This window comes from Acanthochromis polyacanthus, chromosome 1 (assembly GCF_021347895.1).
Source record: "Acanthochromis polyacanthus isolate Apoly-LR-REF ecotype Palm Island chromosome 1, KAUST_Apoly_ChrSc, whole genome shotgun sequence".
Classification (NCBI taxonomy): domain Eukaryota; kingdom Metazoa; phylum Chordata; class Actinopteri; family Pomacentridae; genus Acanthochromis; species Acanthochromis polyacanthus.
In genome coordinates this window covers 44,786,680-44,809,867 of record NC_067113.1, presented here as the reverse complement: position 1 = coordinate 44,809,867, position 23,188 = coordinate 44,786,680, and the positions used below count along the sequence as shown (strand labels likewise).

The following is a 23,188-nucleotide window of genomic DNA, read 5'->3' as shown; positions in this document are numbered from 1 at the left end:
TTTTTTTTGTTTACACTGACTTAAGTAGTGGAAACTGAACTTCTGTCATCCACAATCCTGTTCAACATCCATGTTCATATCGCCTTACAAAGAGCATGTAAAGATGTATTTGTCTAGACTCATGGGAGGTCATGAAAATTATGTAATGAAATTCTGTCTAATCAAGAACCCCATGAAAAGCCCAAAACCAACAATGAACTGACTGGAATAACAAGTGTTTCCTGTGTAGCCAAAATCTGATATTTCAGTTCAGTACAGTCCAGTTTCATTTATACAACGCCAATTCACAACATAAGTCATCTCAGGGCATTGCGCATAGGAAGGTCAAGACCTTACAATATTAAATCATAGAGAGAAACCCAACGAACGCCTTTGAGCAAGAACTTGGCACCAAAGGGAAATAGCTCCCTTTTAACATGAAAAACCTCCGGCTGAATCAGACTGAAGGGGGCAGCCATCTGCCTCGACCTCTTTGCCCTCTATCCCCACTGTTGTCCTGAAACAACCGACTGTAGTATTCACATAGCACATTTCATTCTAGTCTGGAGTCAATGTGCTGCACATTAAATACAGCAGGTACATATGGAGCACACATGCAAAACATACATGTGACTAGACACAACCAAGTACATCAATGTGGCACTTAAAATGGAAAAAAAATGTTAAGGGAGTGTATCTAATATAGTCCGGCAGCTGGGAGCACAAAAACCGACACTGTTTCACCAACTCTCTGAATGTTCCAAAGCATGTGCTAGTAGAACATATGAGAGTTCTGAAAGGTTCATATTTTGTAAGCAGGTCAGGGAGATGCTGTGGAACAAAGTGCTTTAGAGCTTTATGGACAAGAAGGCTAATTTTGTAGTCAATTCTGAAATGAACTGGTTATGCACCTGAACACAGGTACGACATGATCAAATTTGTTTCTTTTAAATAACTTCTCTTGTAAACACGGTTGAGTCATAAAACCTGAACCTACCCCCCTATTTACCCACACGGCTGTTCCAATAAGCCTGCCCACAAGTCTGTATGATGACAAGAAATAGGCGTTACCTTGGATTTTTTTTTTCTGTATCTCGGGCACGGAAGGTTGCAGAGACTCAGGATCAAGGCTGGCATGTTCAGCATGGCCGAATTATGTCAACGGATCGCACTACCAAATGTCTAGGATGTTTAGTTTGGGAGATATTTGTGAACATTTTTACCCATTCACTTTCAATGGGGAGATGCATAAGTGACTCCCAAAATTTACCCCACAGAGAGGGCTTCGGAGCATGTTTCAGACCATTCTGAGTCATCTGGGATAGATTTTTGGTGACACTTTTTGGGTCCCATACTACGAGTTAATGTCGGAGTAGGGTTAGGAACAGGAGTAGAGATGATCTGTTTTGAGGATCATCTGTTTTTAAGAATTCAGGCAGCAGCATTTTGGATCAAACATAGACTGGTTGCAATCATTGTCATGAGAAGGGCATTACCAAAGTCCAGTAGACATGAAATATATACAGCTTCTTCAGATTCTGTTGGTGGCACAGTTCTAAAATGTTGGATTTAATTTATGACCTACACAGCATTAGTCTGGGGAAAATAAAGCTGGAAGAAAGCATAGTTCTTGTAGCAAATGGTTAGCAAAAATTACTTGTCCTAATCGAACTGGATTAATTTGTGGGGCATCCAACTGTTATTTTTTCCATGCAAAAGCAGATTCTCCGTGTATAATCGTGTGTCATCTGCGTACAGACGCCTCAGATCCTGTGTTTATGAATTACGTGGCCAAGAGGCAGGATTTATAGATTGCTGCGCGTGATCCTCTTGTAGTTCATCCTGAGTCGACCCCTCTATACACCACGATCCTACTGCTTTAAAGACTCACAAGAGCACTTAATAGCACTTCAAACTTAATAATTTAGAGCTCAAAATAGTCCCAGACAAATGCACTTTTCTTCCTGTAAGTAAAGCTTCCTGAGAACTACAGTGTCTTTGGAAAGGAAGAAATTCAATACTTGAAAGCCAGTTTTAAAGATATAAATGTATTGTAGGAGCAAGTAGCCTAAGAGCCTGGAGAAGTCAAAAAAAAAGTATTCAGAGGAGGAGTAGTAAGCATAGTTTGTTTGGGTCTTTTCAGGGAATAAGAAAAATGTAGAACACCAACTTTATCCTCAAAGGTTGGATGCTGTTTAAAGAATTTCACAGCCAGGTTTGACTCCAGCTGTTTTAGGAATCAAGTGTTTTTGGCAATAATCTAAACTAAACTGACAGTAGCTGCAAAAGTGCTAAAATTTTAGACCAAACCTGATTTTTACGCCCAATAACCCAGGCCGATCAGCTTATGCATTTTAAAAGTAGGGCACACTCCTAAAAAGTCCCATTCATTCGACCTTTATCAAGACAGGACCAGCGGTGTTGCAGGTCTTTAGAGGTTTAAAGTTTTGACCTTATCGGACCTCATTAGAGAAAACTATGTAATTTCTCCAGACACAGTGTAGAGGTGCAGCCATGCCTTCCCTCCCTCCTGCTTCAGGACAGCGAGTCCGTAGCACATTTCTTAACAAAGCTCCGGTGGGAGGCAGACCTACTTCTTTGTGTTCTCTTCCATGTGATTCATGTGGCTGGAAGGTCTCTTCTCGAACCTCTGAAACAAGCAACAGCATCATGGGAGGGCTGAAAATACGCTGCCATTGTTTGACAAAAACCCACATGTATGCTGACAAGGACACACATAAAGAGACGCACAAAGCAGTCAGTTTCCCATCCCTCGCAAGCAAACAATTTATCAATCACTGGTGATTCAACTTCCAGTATGGAAATGATGTTTCGCTGGTGATTTATGATAATTAATACACGAGAGGTTTCGGCTGGAGGACACAAACACGTACCTCTGCCACCAGTTTATCCCAGTCGGCCTGGATGTGTGAGGGTCTGTATCTGGCGTTGGGAGCAGCATCCAGATATTTTGTCCTCTCTGTGTTCCACTGCAGCTCTGACCAGAAACCCTGGAGACTCCTGGCCTGCGCACAGATATACACAGGAAACAAACAACAACAACAAGACCATAGTGACAAAGCAAGGACATTGCTGCAAAAAAAAATGGACACAGTATATATATATTCAAACACATATATACATTGATGTATTTTAAACATTTGAATGAAGTTGACTATGGTATCTTTGCTGACAGTATATACATATCTTTCTGTGTCAAACACACATTCCGAGCCATAAAAACTATAAATATGCACCCACAGCATATTCTCTCAATTAAGCCACCAAGCTCCAAAACAAGGCCACATTTTAATTTACCAATCCTGAAAATAAAGCAGTAGAAGGGCGTTTTTTCCCATGACGATAAAGACAAATCATACATGTTGTCCTATAACTTGTGAGTGCCTATAGTGTTCTTAAAGTGCATAAATTTTGAAAAACATATTGTTACCTTCCCTTTGAAGACAGTTTCAATATGCAGCTCAGTGACGCAAAACACACCAGGAACCTCCAACAAACACACTGGGACCACCTAGAACACAAAGACACACCAAAGGGAGTCTGTTTATGCTACTTAGGGCCCAAAGAGAAGAATAACATCGCATCCTGCTCCGCATTTATATCAAGACATATAGAGCTGCTTGCTTCCTCTCTATGCCTTTATGCATGTGTAAATATATGCATAAGTGTGCGTGGTACCTTGGTGTTGAATACAGAGGAGTATGGCAGGACTTTATCCAAGCCGAGAGACTTCTCATAGCCTATTCTGTACGAAGAGGCTGTGTGGGAGAGACAGACAGTCAGACACAGTACAGACAGACTTTTGTTTCCTGGATTCAAAACAGACGCACGTAGAATTTTTATCTCCTACGACAAATGAGGCACTTGAGATCCCCACTGTCATTGTAATGTAGCAGTGAGTGCTATCTACTAATGCATCATTTAATAGGTCACCGTTATTGTCTTCCTATATTGTAGCACCTGTGTTAATATAAACTCTTAAAGCAAGGTGGAGTAGTTATTCCAGCACCAATAAAATGCTAATTTATGCAGCTCCGCTATCTAATGTAATTATCTCCTCTCTGGGTGATGTTTTCCTTATATCAAATTAATATCTTGTACTGTTCTTATTATTTCCTTTAACACAAGGCCAGATAAATGCGTTGCGTGTCGACACGGTATTTTGCCATATTTGCACTGTTCTCCGCCAGTCTCCAAGGTCTCGAATCTATTTTTTAACTCCACAGACCTACTTGGGTTGCCTGGCACAAGTGCATGAGCAAAAAAATTTAAGAGCCAAACAAAGCTGATGAAAGAATTTAGCTTTGTGTAGACAAGATGTAAGCAGTCGAGTAACCACACACAGAAAGAGACATAAAAAGGCAAGAGAGCAGTTCGAACTCTAAAAGGAAGAAGTGCTACTCGGGAGGCTCTTGTGTGTCCCAGTGATTCAGCCTCCACTGACCTAAAATGAATTCCTGGATCTGATTGAAGCATTCAAAGGTGTTCACGTTGTCACAGAGCCATTCAATGATCTGGAGGCATAATAGAAACACACATTAGACAGGTGGTATTGTCTTGTAGGTGGGAGCTCAGCATTAGGCAGCTGTTTTATTGCACGATGTTCTTGTATCACATTTTCTTAAAATGTGGACAATCCCCTCTGCAAAATCACTTATGACTAGACAGTCTTCTACCCTTTAACCCTTTGAATTCCAAAACATACCAGCAGGTTTGAAAGGTATGTTATCTTTGACAGAAAATCACCAAACTTGTACCGTTTTTGAAGACAGAGAGAACTAGAAAAGCACTCAGAGAGTGCAGACCTCCACCAAGGATAGAGAGGAAAACAGGAAACCAATGTAGTAAAGGATCATGAGCTGGAATCAAACCTGCATCTCTGACACAGTTCTGTTTCCAAATCACCTTCTTAACCAGTTGAGCTATCGGGACACCTTGCTCCATTTTGTTGGACGACAGACTAGCCTATGATGTTTTTGTCATATTTTGGATCACATACTAAAACATACTAATAAAAAATTCAAAGTGATCCAGAATCCAGGATCCTTTCCGGATTGCCACCAAAATTAAATCAGCTCTTCCTCTTACCATAGTCTACGTCCCCTCAAAATTTCATGTGAATCTGCCCAGGCGTTTTTGAGTTATCTTGCTAACAGACAGACACACAAACGCCGGGTGTCACATAACCTCCTTGGCGGAGGTAATAATTAAGCCAAAAGTTGTGTTTTTTCATGGGAAGCATGTTTTTTTTTCCAATTTGCCCAAACAGTTAAGCTGTACTAACAAGATTCAGTATAAAAAAACAAACTAAGAATTAGGCACACCACAGCGCAACAGTGAAGCCATTAGTGACTCATCTGCAACCAAATACACGTGGCAGGAATTTGGGGAGTTTCAGATGAACTGCAGGCATTGCTTTTACAATGTAAGTAGTAAAATGTCTATAGTATGTAGAAACGCATTGTTTTTCCTAGTATTGGTAATACCTGAGGCATGCCGTACATACTAATTCCAGCTTTTAAAATTTCTTCTAAAATAAATAATCAAAGAAATTCCACATTTGGTTTTTCGTTATATTCATGATTTATGTCATTATAACGTTATTATACTGCAGAGAAGAAGTTTTTGAGTTCTCTCTACTTCTAGCCATAGTTGTGCTGTTTCCACAGAGGTGCAGGACTTTATATTGCAGTAAAAAAAAGTAGCCAAAAGTGAGAAAAAATGTGCCAAGGGCAAAATATGCCCAGAGAATTTGTGGAAGTATTAGGTTTCTTTAAAATTTAGCTGACTGAATCGCTAATACTCTGCTAAAGTAAGCAGCAGGATGGCTTAGCTTAGCATAAAGACAGAAGAAAGGGGGAAGCCCTCTCGCTTGCCAATTAACACAAAATATCTTGTTTTCTTTATTTGTAGTGTGTAAGTGTAAGAACAAAAAAAGTTTAAAAGATTATTTGTTGAACTATTTCTGACTTGTGGCATTTCGGTTATTTTTAAAAAAAATTTTTTTAAAAGCCTTTCTACCTTTCGTTATGGAACCAGTCTAACTTTGTTCAGCTTTTATGCTAATCTAAGCTAATCATCTGTTGGCTTAATTTTTACTGTAAAAACATGAAGGTGGAGAGTAGTACTGAGCTTCTCATACAATCCTCAGCAGGAAAGCTAATAGCTAAGTGTCTCTGAAAATGGCAGACAAATGACAGATATTCATGGTTCCTCTGCAGTGACATTCCTCTGACTTTTTATTTAGCGCCGTCATCAGGACAACATTTCTTTATTTTATCAGAAACTTTGATTTATGACCAACTACCTCCTGGTTAACTAATGGCATTCAGGCTTATATTTTGCTAATTAGCAAGCTATGACAGTGCATGGGCAAACATGCTTCTAAACATTAGCATGTTAGCATTGTCATAGTGAGTGTGTTAGCATGCTCATGTTAGCTGGGTATCTTATTTAGGAATATGGTATTTTTAGTTTCTGATAAGATTTTTATGGGGATGATCTTGCTTGAATGTATAATGTTTGCATTACAGAAGTATGAAAAATTAATGATGCCCTCCCAGATAGATCCTCAGCCTGTAAATCTCTCAGCCACAGAGCATCAGAGGGGAAACTCATTTTCTGCAGCCAATTTCTCTGGTCTTTGAACAAATACATCTTTGCCACAAGTTGGTTTGAGTCCAGAATCATTAAACATAACAATAATCATTACACAAGGTAGAAGAAAAAGCAAGAGTGGCGGGGTTTAATTTGTGCAGCATTCTCTTCAAGTTTCAAACTCTTTTGAACAAAGAAAAGACGTCAGGAAGCAGTCGCCTTTATTGAAGCCACTACTTTGGCGCTGCTGTTATGTGCGGTGTCCAATTTCCCAGTGCTAGCTGCACTAATGAAGCTGGTGACTCATTTAACCTCAGAAGAAAGAATTTATTACAATCTATCAGAGCAGCTGGAACATCTTAATTTAGGTGTAATACTAATAGTGTCTGAGTCACACTCAGCACTGTGCCCAAACAAAGAATGTATCCCTTTCTTTCTGTTGTCTCTGTTTGATTCTATTTGATCTCTTGGCTTCTCTCTTCTCCATTTTTATTACTGCATCCTGTCTTTTCTTTCTTTCTTTCGTTCCCCGTCTTCTTCCCTCCAGCTGCTCGCCTCCAACTCAAGGTTGACACCTACCGCTTTTACACAGAATTGCAGAATAAGTTTAATTTCTACCTTTAACTGTTCGTTTTTCCTTGAATGCACATCCATTTTTTTAAGAGACGGTGCCTAATGAGTACATGTATGTGCACACTGTGAAATAAATAGATGCATTCTCTTTCTTCATCCTGCCATTGTTCTGTCTTCTCTCTATGTCAAGGAGACCTTATTGATCTTATGACTGTGTGTAAAGGCCAGCAACAATCGATAAATATGTTTCTCTTGATTTAATGTTTTGAAACAATTGATATTGTTTTGTGAGAAAGTGCTTTGCGGAATGAAAGTGTAAACACACAGATGATCCATTGTGTCGTTTTTGGAAGGAAGAAAACTAGGTGTTGAAATTTGATGCAAGAACTGTACTGGTTCAGTATATTTGCTTTAAAGGTCAATATTTTTTGTCCACAAACTCTGTTATTCTGTCTGCATCTGCACCTTCAGTTCCAGGTTTGGGTCATTTCCCATGTAAACCAGCAGGCAGTGGAGTGCAGCCAGGCGCTGAGGGTCAGTCTTACTGCTGGGGCACCTTGGGAAAAAAAAAAAAAAAAGGTGACGTAGAGCAAATTTTACTTTTATACAACATAAGCAAGGCAGATGCACAGGCAGATAGCCAGCAGTCAGGCACTATATTTTGATGTATGTACCGTTTTAAAAAATGTGGATTTATTTTTTTAAATGTGTGAACAGAATGAAAAATTGTCCAAGAAACAAACAGAGAAAAGAGCCACTGCTGCATCTTTATCGAGCTAGATGGCCCCATCCGAGGTGTCTGCTGGCACGGATTCAAGTTAAAGCTAAATTTATTTCAGAAAAACTCTGCAGGTGTATGCACACAAAAATAACTTTTCTTTTCCATCTGTCTGCTTCCTGCCTACCCACAGTATATTCCCCTATGCTCTCAAGCTCCTCATCTATGTATATATATATATTTAACACCTAAAAAATAACCCCAGCCACATATAGGTCCTTCATTTCCACAAGAACTTTTGAATCCGGCTCACCTAGAACTTGTGTCTGTTTGCAGTATCTGCAGCAGGAAGGCAGGGCAGATCTCAGCAGTGTGGATCCTCCCACTGATCAGGTCCAACAGACAACCACTCGGCTCTTCCTCTGCATGCAAAACTATAATATTGGATGACTGACTCTGCAGGCCCAAGTTCGCATCTTCGCCTGAATGGTGTTGAAACAAACAGAGAGAGAATAAGGCTGTATATCTATATATTTAAGAACCAGGATGAAACAAGCATGCACTGTAGCTGAGAAAACGCAGACATCACTCTGCTTGGACTCAGTTTGTTCACAGACTTTCTCCTACCACAGAGGAAGAGGGAGTGACAGAGCATCTCCTGCTGCCTGGTGTTGATACAGTGGAGGATAGAACCCTGCAGATACACCAGGATGTAGTAACCTATAGAAAGAAGTAACAGGGTGCATGTTAGTATGCTTCGTGCACACCAGGTGTTATTATGAGGCTGTATGAGGACATGCACATTCATTTGTATTTGTGTTTTGAATGCAAAGGTAGGAAGTGCATACAATCTTGGATGAATTTTAACTCATAAGAACCCACTATGTGGTCCACTTCGTCTGTGGTATATCCCACATAATTTTCCTTTAAGGAAAAATGGGTCTAGGTTCTTATGGGTTAAGGTGTGCGCCTGTATTAAATTTGTCTGTGTGCACTGACCTATAGGAATGAACAGTGGATGGAGCTGTGAGCCTTTCGGGGGCGACTCGTCGCCGCTCAGAGACACTCTGAACTTCTTGCTGCAGTCTGCAGGAAGTGAGAAGAACCAAATTTGTCACTTTCAAAAATGGGAAAAAAGGCAGCAATAGATAAAGAGAGGGGTCAGGAAACAGCACACACATACCTTTGTGAACTAAAACCACAGTGTAGATCAGTTCCTGTTTGTCTTTGAGGGGCTGGCTGTAGCACACACACATGCTTCCTGCAAGAAAACCACAGGACAGTGCAGTTATGGATCACAGACTAGATGACAGATCATATGTATCCACGGCAACAATCATAATAATCAATGAGTGTCACATGCAGCAATCAGTAAAAGAAGTAGGTGTAGATTCTGTATTTGATTCCACAATCAACCAATATTTAAAAGAATCAATCAAACTGTATTTCAAAAAAATGGCTCACATTGTTTGCTGTCAAACTTCTCTTTGAATATTATTATTCTGCCTTATTTTGATCAATTTTATTATTGAAAACTCTAAGAGAAAAGAATTCAGCTGGTGCTGTAGTCTTCCAGCTGTAAACAATATCTACATAACAAAGCCTAACTACTACAACAGGAAGAAATGTTTTACACTTCTGAAAACAAGACTTACAATGCAGTAGACGTCTGCAGTTTTTAGATTTCCACCCTAATTAATGCTACTGGATGGGAGTCAGAGTAAATTCTGATTGATTCACATTCTGCTCGAGGCGGAAATTACTCTTGTATTCACATTAAAGCTAAAAAAAGGCAGTTTCATGACTGTGCAGCTCATCCCATGAATGTGATTCTGTCATTTTTTCTGTGGGCTATTTTGAGTGTCTGTATTTAATCATGTGGCAAACCCCACGGGACACAGAACCTGAAGATATAGCCGAAAAGTGGCATCAACCAGAATAGATAAATTAGGAAACAAGGGAGAGGATAAGAATGAAGAGAGAAACTGGCAGATTAACTGTACAAGTCAGTTTATGTATTAATACTTCTAAATTTATTTATATATACGATTTTTACTTTTTTTTTTTTACTTCTATAGTTGCAGTTGCAGCTTTCACATTTTTAATTGCCTCTCTGTAGTTACGTCTGTCTTCCAGTCTTTTTTAACTTACACCCAAAATCTAATTGCCTTTGTGGATAAATAAAGTAGGTATGAAGTGATTTTAATTAAAACACCTCTCAAACTTTGAAGGTAAGATGGATTTTGTGATTATCTGAGCCTCAAAATGCTTTCAGGAAATCAAGCAACGGTGTTCATTGGTCAGAAGCTCATTTTAAAGTGAACATTTCCCAACAATCTTTGAATATTGAGTTACTTCAACCACGATTTTCTGATCCTTGGTGATCAAAATTACAATTTGTACATTTAGTCTACACAATACAACAATCAAAGATTTTGGTGCATAATTATGTAATCCAGATTACGGCAAGAGGTGTGACTTACCTTTTTCTTTCACAAGCAGAAATACAAAACACAGAAGTGTACAGAATTAGTCATGTATTTTGAATGGCAGTCTATTTACAGCTGATGACTGTGGGAGTATGCATATGAATGTATGAGCATTGCCAGATGGGAAATGTTAAAGTATCATATCAAAGGCTTAAAATTTTATACTTTGAGGAAAACCATTGTACAAGAGAACAAATAGACGTAAATGTGAAATTTCAGAAAACACATTTATTGAGACATAGTGTATTTTGACTGATAGATAAAAAATGAAAAATAAGACAATACTGACTTAGTTCCCTTGTAGCCTCTTAAGTGGGCATCTCGGGAAAGTTTTAGGTTTGTAGAGGCCAAATTTATGGGCGTTAACAATCGCGGTAACCATGTTTTGTTCCATTATGTATATAATACAGGAGCTCCTGTTATGTTTTATTCGCTTGGTAGATCAAAGTAGAAGAACAGCTTATATATAATATGATGCATCTATTTAGACTGTCCCCTCAACACTCAACAAGACTCTTAGTCAGAGCTGTAAATTAAGTATAAGACCATCTGAGAAGACAACTAGAGAACTTCTCTTCATCTGAACATCTGCAACAGGCACCTATTAACAAACCGGATGGATGTTTGCAGCCATTAAACACAATTTAATGCCCTCTTGGAGACAAAGGGAGAGGTCTCCAACCCCCCAAAAGACCCCTTAAGCTCTCAAGTGTCAGTTCTAAACTCTTCAAAAGGCGCTATGTTGTAAGTAGGAACCAATCTTTGTCTGGGCAAGTGTTCCGCCTGGAAGCTAAACAGTTTTGACTGGCTGAAGAAGCCGGTCATGGTGAATTGTTTGTTTGAGATGAAGAATGTTGGGTTGCAGTTGCTTTGGAGCAATAAATGCACCGATTATTGGAACGCAAGCTATTGTCTTGGGCGCTCTTCGTCAGATGCAGTAACGTTTGGTGGCCAGAGATCTGGGACGCCAGAGTTCACCGCCTAGCCTGCTGGAGGTGTTGTGGAGCTAAACAGGCAAAACACCGTTGAAGGGAGGTTTCCACCTGATGACCCCCAGAGATGTGTTAGGAATCACTGCTCACTGGTGTGTGTAGTAATAGGCCAGGGATCCTAGGTCCTTCATTGAGTGTACATCTTTCTTGTTTGGAGCACAAGTGTCTTGTGTTTAAATTACCATCTGGCAAAACTGATATATACGTGTTAGTGGACAGAATTCATACAGGGATTTATGTGTCTGCATGTGTGTGAATGTCTTACCTATTCTGTTTGTGAACACTTCCATCCTCACCAGGTCCTGTTCTGGTCTCTCTGTGTGATAATGGTCAAAACCCAGATTTGTAAACCTGTTGGCCAGAAAAATCACAACAAAAAAAATCCCAATTTTTAATGTTTAGTGCCATTCCAAACTAATAACTTGCACTGAACAGAAAGTCGACAATGAGAAAACATATTTCTATATTATTGTGTACTGGTCGCCTTACTTGACTGTGCGGAAAGAATTAGCAGGAAACTCTAATGGGAGCTCCAACTGTTGGACAGAAATATGAAGCAAAAGAAATACTTCAAAATTAAACACTGAACAGAAGATGCAGAACTGTGATTATGGCACAAAGACTAGTGGTTGATTAGGCTTTGAGAAACAGAGGTGACTTACCACAGTTTCACAGTTATGGTTTGGGTAGAACTGAACACATCGCAGCAGGAACTTGTCCTGTGAGAGGCATGTTATAAATTTTGTATTAAATCAAAAGCAAAATGGCCTTGAGATGTCTGTAGGTATATTTGTATGAACAAATATAAATCAATACAATGTTTACCTTGTGTGTGAGATAGTAGAGTCTTTGTGTGTGTCCGTCCCACTGGACCCAGCAGAAATCTTCTACTATTCGCTCTGCCGTCCTGGACAAGCGCTCGGGATTTGCCATCACCTGGTTCACACAAACACATTCATATTCAGCTTTGCAGACACACTGAATTCTTAATGCAAAGCTCCCCGGGAGCATAACACACACTCACACAGTATAGTTTATGGCTTGAGGTTGAAACAATATATTCTTTTCACTGGGTTATGTAAATACGTTCCAACTGTTTTACTTATTAATTACTAAATTTGTGCACCCTCGGAAAGAATTTATATGTCCACAAAACTACACTGAACCAAGCAGCCACAGAATCCTTCATTTAATTTATAGCTTAGCTTAGGCAACTATCCACAGATACTTCCATCATAAATAAGAAATAGCTTGCTAAAATGAGCAATGTGTGACTTACCACCCTGTAACCTTCCTGCTTGGTCAGCAACACATGGTACAGATCCACATCTGAAACACACAAAATTATAATTATGCAACTACAACTAAAAAAGATCCGATATCGTTTCTCTTTTCAGAAAATTAACTAAACTCTCACGTATCCCCGGAATGTGTCAGTTTTTCACCATCAAATACTGCAAAGATGGTTCATTTATTTCAGTGTCTGTTGCTTTAAATGCAGTTGAGCTACTGCTATCCACACCCCCTTCAGGAAGAAAACTCTCTCTGCAGCTGTGATCGACAGCACTGAGCAAAAAGTTGCCCACAAAGCAGGTAACAGAGACTTGAATAACTGAGAGAGATCAAAACTTTCCATCAGTTCTGTCTCTCTAAACGAGCATTTAAAACTGAAATAACAGCAAATTTGCATTACAGCACTTGTTTTTAACTCAAAAATATCTTCCGCTGTATTAAAATGCAGTACATTTGAGCACATACAGCAGGAGAGAAGCAAAAAGACGGAAATATGAGGCAAGTTTAGGCTGACAGGTGACATGAAAACACAATAATGCACCCCGTATGAGTTAATCAAACGTTCAAACTGGTCTTAAAGTTTTCACATTCTCTAAAAATCATTTATAATTTCCACTGAGCTCTTCCCTGTGGTCATGCGATCAAAGCTAATGGTAATGATAGCCACATTAGCTGTACAACATGCTAGCATTAAGGATTGTGCTCGCATTATGATCAAAAATAAAAGTAATGCAGTGGATCTTCACTTCCTCAGATGCTTGAAATGCATGAATACTCTTGTGTTCACGCTTGCAGTGGAACATTTGCATTCTTTGTGGCTGAGACATTTTATAGTTCAGAAAAAGAGCTGGAGAAAGCCAATAAACCTGTTCTTTCTGAAGGCTCACCTCAGATGCAACAGGGAGTGAGGAGGTAGGATTATAGTTTGAGCTCGACGACTATTGGTGCTCACAGAAACATTATTACTAGCTTGTAAAGCTGGGAGACGGTCTGGTTGTGAGGGGGCTTGAGGACTGGCAGAAATCGTCATATCTTAACAGCTTTGACTTTACACCTTAAGTTTATAACAATCACAACACATAAAAATAGATTTTCACCATATAGGACCTATCATGTTTCTCCAAGTAACATTATTTTCCTCAGCAAATCTAAAAACTCGGATTATTTCTCTTTGGTTTCATGTTTTAATTTGTGGATGGTTAAAAAATGTAGCGTAAACAAAGACTTACATCCATCTTCAGTCAGCAGCAGCAGATGGCTCTCCAGCACTGATCTCCTGTCAGTGTCTTGATGGAGGAACTAGAAAAAGGCCCCAGAGAAACTGCATGAGTGATTCAGAACATTTACCAGATGAAGAAATCTGGTCGCTGATTTCCATGTTTTAATGAACGGATGAAAGAATCAGACATTTATATTATCACAGAAGTAAACAGAAGTAGAAAAGATGAAGTGATTCAAACAAAGTTACAGAATGAGAGCTGGAGACCAGAGACCTTCTGGTTAGCTCATAAAAGACTCTATGAAACCTGTACACTTTCAGCGCTAATGCTCCGTAACTGCACTGTCAGCTCGTAGTTGCAGTAAAACCTGAAAGAAAGCGGCCAAAACAACAGACACAAACACACTGTACCTGCACTTTGACTCTGCAGTCCACCGCCTTGAGGACTTTAGTGTTGTTGATGGGATGGATCTCAATCAGGAGGGTTAGACACTTTGAAACTACGAAGATGATGAAATTTTTTATTTTAAGAAATGTTGAATGAAATGTTAATGTTATAGCCTTGGAACCCCCAGATTTTTAAAAAAATCATCAAAATTACACATTGATTCGAGCTTGAAACTGTATAAACAGAAAGAATCGCAGTCCTACTCATCTGTAATATGCTGTTCTGTTGGGAAATTTTATGAAATCTGGGCTTATAACTATATCTAAGTAAAAATCACTTTACTCTACATGTTTTGTTTTTTAAATTACCAAAAATAAAATGTTTCCACTAACGAGATCTGTCAAAATCCAAAAAAATCTGCACCATGAAGCCATCTTAGCTGCAGTCACATGACAAAAATTCAGGGGCTGTTTGGCTGAACTGCACGCTGTGTTTGTTTATACAGTCCAGATAGGATCAAATTATGGAAACAAATCTTATTTTTATTTATTTTTTTTCAGTATCTGTAACGCATGTGGGCACTTGGGAAATATTGCTCGTGAGGATTTCAAGTTTTTCACTGGTGCAAAAAAAGATAATCAAAGAAATACACTTTTTTTTTCTTTTTTTATGATTCATTGCATCATAACTTGGCATTCATAGGGTTTAAGTGGAAAAAAAAAAATCTTACTTGGGTTGAGGCGGTCATATCCTCTGGTATTTTGTGCCAAGCTGACAGCTATGTGGCAAAAAGGCACAGTTAGGTGTTAAGTGACTGAACTTGCATCCGTTTCCTCCACAAATCAGTCATCTTTAACTATGATTTGCACCACTACTAACCTCTCACAGGGTACTGTTGTGTTGTACTTCATGCATAGCTATGTACCATTTTTGTGTGATTATATGTGTAATGACTCACACTGCAGTGAAAATGAATCCCCCCTTGCAGGCAGTAAAGTCTAACTTACTCGCTAATTAGCACCCAAACTGCATCCCTGCTCTTGTACTTGTGAGTCCTTGTGTTGCAAGATCATAAAGTTGCCTTGATACTGCTGAACTGCTCTCCAGACGCCGACATTTAAAGTTGATTTGGGGTCAAGAACCCTGTATTGTTAACAGTGTCTGCTGCAGATAGATTCATTATCTGCGCATTACAGTGGCTCACCTAACAGCGTCTCCTCCTTGTTCAGGGAGCAGCTGCTGACGCACACCTGCTTGTCAAATGTGTACAGGAGCTGTAGGATAAAATACACACACACACACACACAGCAGCATGGGAATGAGTCTGCCGAGATACAGCTGCACACAAAAAAGGAAAATCTGCAGCATTGAAGGGAAGTAGATATGAGAGACGCGCACAATACCTTGTTCTGTTTGCTGCTGGAGTCGTATTTCCCGATCCTGGTGGTACCTGTTGCTCCCTGTCAGAACAGAAAAGAACACAATCTTTTGTGTCATTGCATCAATCAGACTGAGGTGAATAATCCCAATCTGGGTAAAATAAGAAGCTCCACTTCCCCACAGGCATCTTCCACCAATACAATATGTCTAGAAAGCCACGCTTGACCTCTTTATTACCTCGTCTGACCCCACTGATTATCCCGACCCGACCTGCCTCACTTCAAACCAGCACATTTGTGGGTTCAGAAGGTTTAAAATAAAAGGAATTCTGCTCTGAAAACCACAGCGCAGCCAGGCATGCATAAAACTCTGAACCTTGCACTAAAAAAAAAGAGATTATTTTCTCTTTGCAGGCTGCACACCGTCTTTAACCTCCTAAACTCACACAGTCTTCGGAGGGTCTATCATTAAAAATTTACGCTGTGCAGAGGAGCGCGGTCCAACACACAAGACTTGTGTTTTAAATTCTAGTATGGAGCCCGAGATTGCCAAATATATACCGAATGTGTCGAGCTGAATTACGGCGAAATAAAAAAGAATATAAGATCTCTCATTTAATGGCGTTTCATTTGAAGATGAATGGTGGAGACATCAGAAAACTGCATCTGGGATTTGAATATTTCACTCACTGTAGCTTCAGTGAGGAATTGGGACGAGCGACTCATTTTTAAACAGTTTGCATTTAAGAGCCATTTAAGCAACAACAACATCTAAAAATGTGCAGATTAAGTGGCAGTTTATGTGAAGAATGTATTCTATTCCTCAAATTCAACATACATGTCTGATTATTTCACATTCTCTGGCCCAAGTGCCACAAAAACGGCAACACAAACCAATTATATTAGCCGTAAATAAAGTGAAACAGATGCAGGTTTAGCACAACAACACTGCTTTAATTAAGAGTCACTTTATATGCGGCGCCTTCACTGTGGTCGTACCTTCCAGGAGTAAAGGATGCCCCCATCTCTCTCGATGTTCAGGATACGAATGTCCACTGCTTCAGAGTATTCTGCAGACACAGCATCATTATTTTGAACACACAGAGCTTATCACCTCTACAGCATGTAACCTGACAGCTCCTTAGTGTCCCTGCCACCGCTCAGCAAACTGAGCGTGAGGCAAAATCAGCATATAGTCTGTTTCCGCTATTCTTTCATTCATTCAAGGTGTGGACGCCTCATTAACAAAGCAGCTGAGTAAAAAATGGAGGCACACAGATTAGAAAACTTGGGTAGCAATAAATATTAAAAAGGCAAAGTTAGCAAAATATTAGAGCATTTAAAAAAAAAAAGCAATAAATCGACTAAAACTAAAGCAGCTGGAAGTAAAACAAGATGAAATTAAAAACCTGAATTGCCCTCATGATAAAATAAGAGGTTTTTTCAGGTTGCAAAGTGCTGGATTTTCCAACAGCTGGGACCTGCAACATAATCCTGAGCATATACATTAATGCCCACATTAAAAGACCGCAAAGAAGTAATGTAACGGGACTGATAAATAAGTAAAACCCCGGTTGTCTATCAGGCTGTGTACAGAGAGCCACAGCCACCCGACCTTAGCATGCAGCCCACAGTGATGAGTACTCTAATTATCAGCAGTAATAAATCTTAATGCAGAGCGATAAACAGTGTCCAAGGGCTTAGGAGTCACTGCTGAGGTGTGCATGTATAAAATGTCACCATAATCCGGTAGAAAAGTGGCCTCAGTTGTGATTTATTCCAGTAAAAGAAGCCAAGTTTTAAATGTAGTTGCCAGCCAGCTTCTCCTCGATGCAGAGTTTTTGAATTTTTGTTCAGATCTGAGGGGTGAATAATTACATCGTAACATGCAATTATGAACCATAAAGAATGACTTTCTTATTATTCCTGTTATTTTTACTGTAACACTGTATTGAGGCTTTGTGATACTCTTTTTAAATGTAAAATACCAGCGATTTTGCACCTTATTTCTTCCACCAGCAACAATTTGCATGCTATTTTGACATTATTTTCCTTATTTTTTTAAATGCAACATCTATCTGTCTGCTAAACAATCATTTCTATGTATGAGCTCAGAATAGAGTTTACAATATAAATGCAAAACTTGTTACTGTAGATATCTTTATTGCCTAGATACCGCATGACATTTGATGTTTTATCCTGCAGTGTTATGCACCATAAATTGACAGTGAAAATGCACAGAATAATCATGAAATATTTCTCCAATTATTGCTATAAATAATATTTTTATGGTAATTTTTAATAGAGTCATTTTAATAGTCTTTTTAAATGTAAAATACCAGCAAGATTTTGCAGTTTATTTTGGTCTGTCAGTGCAATTTGCACATTATATAGCATATTATCTTGCACTTTATTGTCCTTATTTTTCTTAAATTTGACATATGTAAGCCACTGGACAGCTTGTATTTCCCCTAAATGATGAAAAAAGCATCTATCTATCTATCTGTCTATCTATCTATCTATCTATCTTAAAATACAAGTACAAAACATGCTACTGTTGACATCTTACTACCTAGATACTGTATGATACTTGATATTTGCTCCTGTATGCTTATGCACCGGTAAGTGTCACTAAAAATGCAAAGTATCTTCATTATATTTTCTCTAATTGCTATTATTACTATTATTAATATTGCTATTATACCACATATAGACTTTTGAATACCGTAATGCATGAATTTGCACCTTATTTCCTCTAACAACGTGATTTACATGTTATTTTGCATGTTGTTTTCCTTATATTACTTAAAAGTAACATGTGTGAGCTACTGCATACCTTAAATTTCCCCAAATACATTTCATACTGCAGTGCTATGCACAAGTAATTGCCACTGAAAATGCACAGTAGCATTAGATTTTCTCTAATTAAATGCAAGAATGTGTGAGCAACTCCTTATTTTGGGGGGTATTTTCTCGATAAATCTGTTTATCTGTCCTATTTTATTTTAAATGTTGCTCCATTTCTTTAACGTTTTTAACACCTTTAGGACATATGGGAGTGATTTAATTAATTTATTAAAGGGTATAAAAAGTGAAAGTATGCGGTGAAACAGCGCCATCTTGTGTTAAAAACGAAAAATGGTAGTAGTTACAGGAACTGATTAAGCTAAAGTTGTCAGTTGTACACAGCTAGCTTAAAAAGGCAACAAGAAGTAAACTTTTTGGTTATAATTGTAGACTTTTTAAACTAATTATAATAAAAACAGCAAAAACGAGTTAACTCGAATAGGATAAGTTTGACTTAGCTGTTTATTAATGAGGAATAAACCCAAAAAAGACGCTGACCACTAACACCTGAACGCCTCACCTTTGACTCGACACACCGACGCCTCCTTCCTGAGGATGTCCGACACCACATCTCTGTTCAGGTCAAACTTCAACTGTAGCTTCAGCATGTGTTCCTGTCTGTAGTTTTCACCTTAAAAAAATCCCACTTTCTTTTACGAGCAGTCCCGGAGTAGAGGCAGCACCTTACGGCTACTGTCTGTCTCTGCTTCACATCATGTGACCGAAAGTCTGTTTGCTCACTTTGGACTCCAGTGAACGCATCATAGCTTTCAGGTGCGTATTTAACTTTCTACTGTTTCCTTCTTGACTTCAGAAATGTGTGTGTTTTTTTATTGACATGCGGAAATGGCACGCAGTCCCGAAGTTCGCTCCTCCCTCCTTCGGGATCAGACAGCGGGGAGAGTCGTTGCCATAGATATAAAGGGTATATACGTCTATGGCTTCGCCGGCTGCTGCAGCGCGCTGGCGTATCTACTCTTCATATTGATGGTCGCTGCAGCCAAGGAGAGCATCCGTCCGGCGGGTTGGAATCTCTCACCGCCCCGTTGGAAGCTGCACCCTCCAGCAGGCCATTCACAGAGGCGTGTTAGGGTATATTCCAACACTTTTTCTTATTCCTTGTGGAGAAATACAACAAAGTACATTCACCCAAGTATTATTGTACACTTCGGTATAAATTCAAGGTACTTGTACTCGTCTTTAGTACTCCAATTTCATGCAACTTTACATTTATGCTCCCCTAAATCACAGCAGCAAATACTGTACTTTTCATTCCACTATTTGTCGCACAGCTTTACTTACTAATAAGCTTCTAGATTACAGTTTTCACTATAAAAAATAAAAACAAACATGCATCTTCAAATAAAACTGATCTAATAATAGACATCTGTCCATTGCATTACTTGAACATGTTGCATTGGACTTTAATTTCCTCAATGTAATCAGTCATTTCACACTTTAGGGTGCATTTTATTCATTTTATTCAATTTAATACGTTTCCATTCATCATAAATTTTGCAGTTCATTGTGCATTTTGTGTCTTACTATATTTTTTTCAATTACATTAGTATTATATTTGTAGATTTCTACTGTGGTGGTAGTCACTTTATTCATTCTGCGTGCTACTGCAGCAACAGAATTGGTGATTAATAAAGTATTTCTATTCTATTCTATATAAATCATGAGATTCCTTTATGAGTCACTTAAACACAAAGAACATGCTTCTACTTCTTAAAGTACATAAGCAATCCTAAATATGAATATTAATGTAACATGTAATATTTTTCTGCATTCTGCCTGTTGTTTTTAACAAAAGAATCAGTATTTGTTGGTCCGACGCGCCTACAATAGAACTGACATCATGAAACATCTGGTGTCTGGTCACACTGTCTGATCATTGTAGGTCGAGAATTTGTGAGAAGTTCAACAGTTCAAACACTTTTTCTGCACATATGGCTAAATTTAACAGTTTTTTTTTTTCAGCTATTACAATTAGAAATGAGATGTTAAACCTTTTGTCTAATTCAGAAAACAAATTCACTTGGATGCTCAGTTCATATTTTTGTGCATTATGCTTTGTCACCAAACTACAAATGGGTCTGCTATTCATGATAAAGTTGACTTTATACGGATTTGTGGCTCCTACAAGACAGTGACACAGCAAACATATGATGCTCTAAAAGGATACAATGCATTACTTTATTTACCAAACAGCGTGCAAAGTAGTTAAAACTGGCTTAACAGCAAAATATAACACAGACGTTAATTCAGCAGGAATTTGAATGAGGAACATTTTCTGCAGAATAAGTGCTTTCACTTCTGATATCTTTATAATGTTACTTTGGTAAAGTTTTGAACGCAGTATTTTAACTCATAATGTTTTCATAGTGTGGTGTTGCTGCCTTTAGTTAAGTAAATTGTCAAAATGATGGGGTTTTCAAGTTATTTAAAAGTGTATTTTCACCCCAACAGCATGCTGATAAATTAATGCATGTGAAACAGAAATAATAAAAAACGCTTCATACTGCATTTCAAAAAATAAGGGAATAGATGTTATGTCAAATGTTAGTGATTAACTAAGTACCAGTGAAACAATTAATCGATAAATTGACAAGTTGAGACCACAGACAAAACACTTGATCTGAGCAGTATATCAAATGTTATATATTTCTATTTTCTTAAGAATGTTCACCATTAAGCATGTCTTGAGGGCCTTTAAAATCTGATTTTGTTGTTTTTTAAAATATTCTCTGACATCTCACATTTGAGGATTTCAGTTTTTTTAATCGAAAAAAGATTTTATTTTTTTTTAAATCAAAAGCCTACATTTGGATTTTGGAATACTGATTACAGAAAAGAAGACATTTACGTAAAACTTTGGACTTTCTATATAAGGATGCCTTATAGCACATTTAGAGATCAGATTTTTTTTTTTTTTTACAAAGCAGCTTAGTAAGAAAATATATAATGTTGGCACACAAGTAGGAAAAACTTGAATAACGACAAGTATTTAAAAGGCAAAGTTAGCAATATATATTTGAATGTGGTTACTGTGAGTTTAGTGCTTACAGGAGCTTCTAGGAGACCAACTTCTCAATACTAGGAAAACGGAGAAATAGAAACAGAAACAGCGAAATCCAAAACACAAGAAGTACCCTTAGACACTTTAAGAGCTCTCTTGAATGTTAGAAGGTTAAAATTGGAGAAAATTCATCCAAACATTGGGACAAATACCAATCTGTAAATTCCAGAAATCAGATGTAAAATGCAGCCAAACTGATTGCAAAATACCACATGCTCACTCTCAGCACTTTGTTCTCTCCTCTATTTATTCAGAGTATTTGTGTAGCAGTGTCTTGGCCTCGTTTTCCTTTATTTTTTGGTATATTTTGTCATGAAGAAAAGTAATGGGTTGACACATGCACTGCACTGAAAACACTGAAGTCCACTGAGAATAGTCGGTCTCTGTGTGTGTGTTTTTCTTTGTGTTTCACCCTCTTTCATGTGATAAAATCTACACTCTGCACAGTTTTCTCTTCATGGCACGGAGAAATTGTCAACAAATACTTATGATTAATAATCAAAACATATTTATTTGTAAATGTCACAGACGGACTAAGTTGTCGGTCATCTGCTGATCAAGATAATCAACTGAAACCACACACACTGGCTACTAAATATGATGTTATGTGTGTTTTTACCATATCAGTTTCTTTCCATGCGTCTGAAGGACTGCGTGTGTATTTTATCCAAGAAACCACTCATGCAAACTTCCCCTGCTGCACTCATTTCCGCAATAATACTACGTGCTACTTCTGTACGATATACTGATCCAGACAGGTTTCCTCATTTAAAATACTCAGAAACTTCATTATACATATGTTTACAAAGCATGCATACTTTAGAAATCATACAAGATGAAAATGTGTAAACATAAATATTATAGCACTATTTAAAAACAGGAAAAAAGTGGTGTGTTGATTGGAAAATAAATACTGTGTTATCCAATATGTCTTCAGAATGAATACAATTAAAAAAGAAAGCCCTGTAAATTTTGCCTTAAATTATTTGTTTATTCTTGGAACTGCTCTACATGCTTTAAATTACCCCCAGGGGACAAATTGAATTGAGTCGAATTTAAAAATTATCCAAATCATTTATTATTTTAATTTTGAGTGCTATGCATTTCCTCACTTAGAACAAACTGTAGATGGGATGAATGCCATCCCACCTACACTCAACCCTTTAAATTGTGTCTCAGGGGTGAGTTTTAAGTCATTTGACTGGGGGAAAATAAGGTTTTTGCCACCCTTAATCTCCATGATACCCTTAATTAGCTTGGTGTGCCCAGACTGCAGTTTGTCAGCAGCTGTCACTTTTCTGCTTGTTTAATTTCCCTCCTATGTTGAGTTAGATTTTGAAATTTTGATTGCTGCATGGGCTTTATCTTCAACACTGTCCAGAGGTCAGCCAGAATAAAGGAAAACATCTATGTCGGTTGCAAGATCTTTCAGTGCTTCCATTCATTTGCAGTCACACCTTAAAAACAGTGTAAAGATGCACATGTATGTATAAATGCATGTATTATTGCTACAACTGTATTTGATGACCAGCACTGCCGCCATCTGCTGAGCTTTAAAACTGCATATAAGGGTGACATCTTTTCATGGAGAGGTAAATGAAGCACAGAGCT

General features: G+C 38.3%; 1 protein-coding gene across 1 annotated transcript in view; it reads right to left on the bottom strand.

The window, feature by feature from the left end:
• The window catches only part of gsap (gamma-secretase activating protein), a 48,774-nt gene extending 28,990 nt beyond the window's left edge, over positions 1 to 19,784 (bottom strand). The window contains exons 1-22 of the mRNA XM_022202891.2: positions 19,016 to 19,784; positions 16,648 to 16,718; positions 15,673 to 15,729; positions 15,474 to 15,543; positions 15,000 to 15,047; positions 14,293 to 14,381; positions 13,892 to 13,961; positions 12,649 to 12,698; positions 12,195 to 12,305; positions 12,032 to 12,088; positions 11,859 to 11,905; positions 11,635 to 11,720; positions 9,072 to 9,149; positions 8,888 to 8,974; positions 8,516 to 8,608; positions 8,202 to 8,370; positions 7,636 to 7,726; positions 4,445 to 4,514; positions 3,679 to 3,758; positions 3,431 to 3,511; positions 2,874 to 3,005; positions 2,574 to 2,629 (exon numbers count right to left, since the gene is read on the bottom strand). Of these exons, the coding sequence (XP_022058583.1) occupies positions 2,574 to 2,629; positions 2,874 to 3,005; positions 3,431 to 3,511; positions 3,679 to 3,758; positions 4,445 to 4,514; positions 7,636 to 7,726; positions 8,202 to 8,370; positions 8,516 to 8,608; positions 8,888 to 8,974; positions 9,072 to 9,149; positions 11,635 to 11,720; positions 11,859 to 11,905; positions 12,032 to 12,088; positions 12,195 to 12,305; positions 12,649 to 12,698; positions 13,892 to 13,961; positions 14,293 to 14,381; positions 15,000 to 15,047; positions 15,474 to 15,543; positions 15,673 to 15,729; positions 16,648 to 16,718; positions 19,016 to 19,103 (1,781 nt within the window). The 5' untranslated portion in view covers positions 19,104 to 19,784. The remainder of the gene's footprint in view (positions 1 to 2,573; positions 2,630 to 2,873; positions 3,006 to 3,430; positions 3,512 to 3,678; positions 3,759 to 4,444; positions 4,515 to 7,635; positions 7,727 to 8,201; positions 8,371 to 8,515; positions 8,609 to 8,887; positions 8,975 to 9,071; positions 9,150 to 11,634; positions 11,721 to 11,858; positions 11,906 to 12,031; positions 12,089 to 12,194; positions 12,306 to 12,648; positions 12,699 to 13,891; positions 13,962 to 14,292; positions 14,382 to 14,999; positions 15,048 to 15,473; positions 15,544 to 15,672; positions 15,730 to 16,647; positions 16,719 to 19,015) is intronic.
• Positions 19,785 to 23,188: the final 3,404 nt, after the last annotated feature.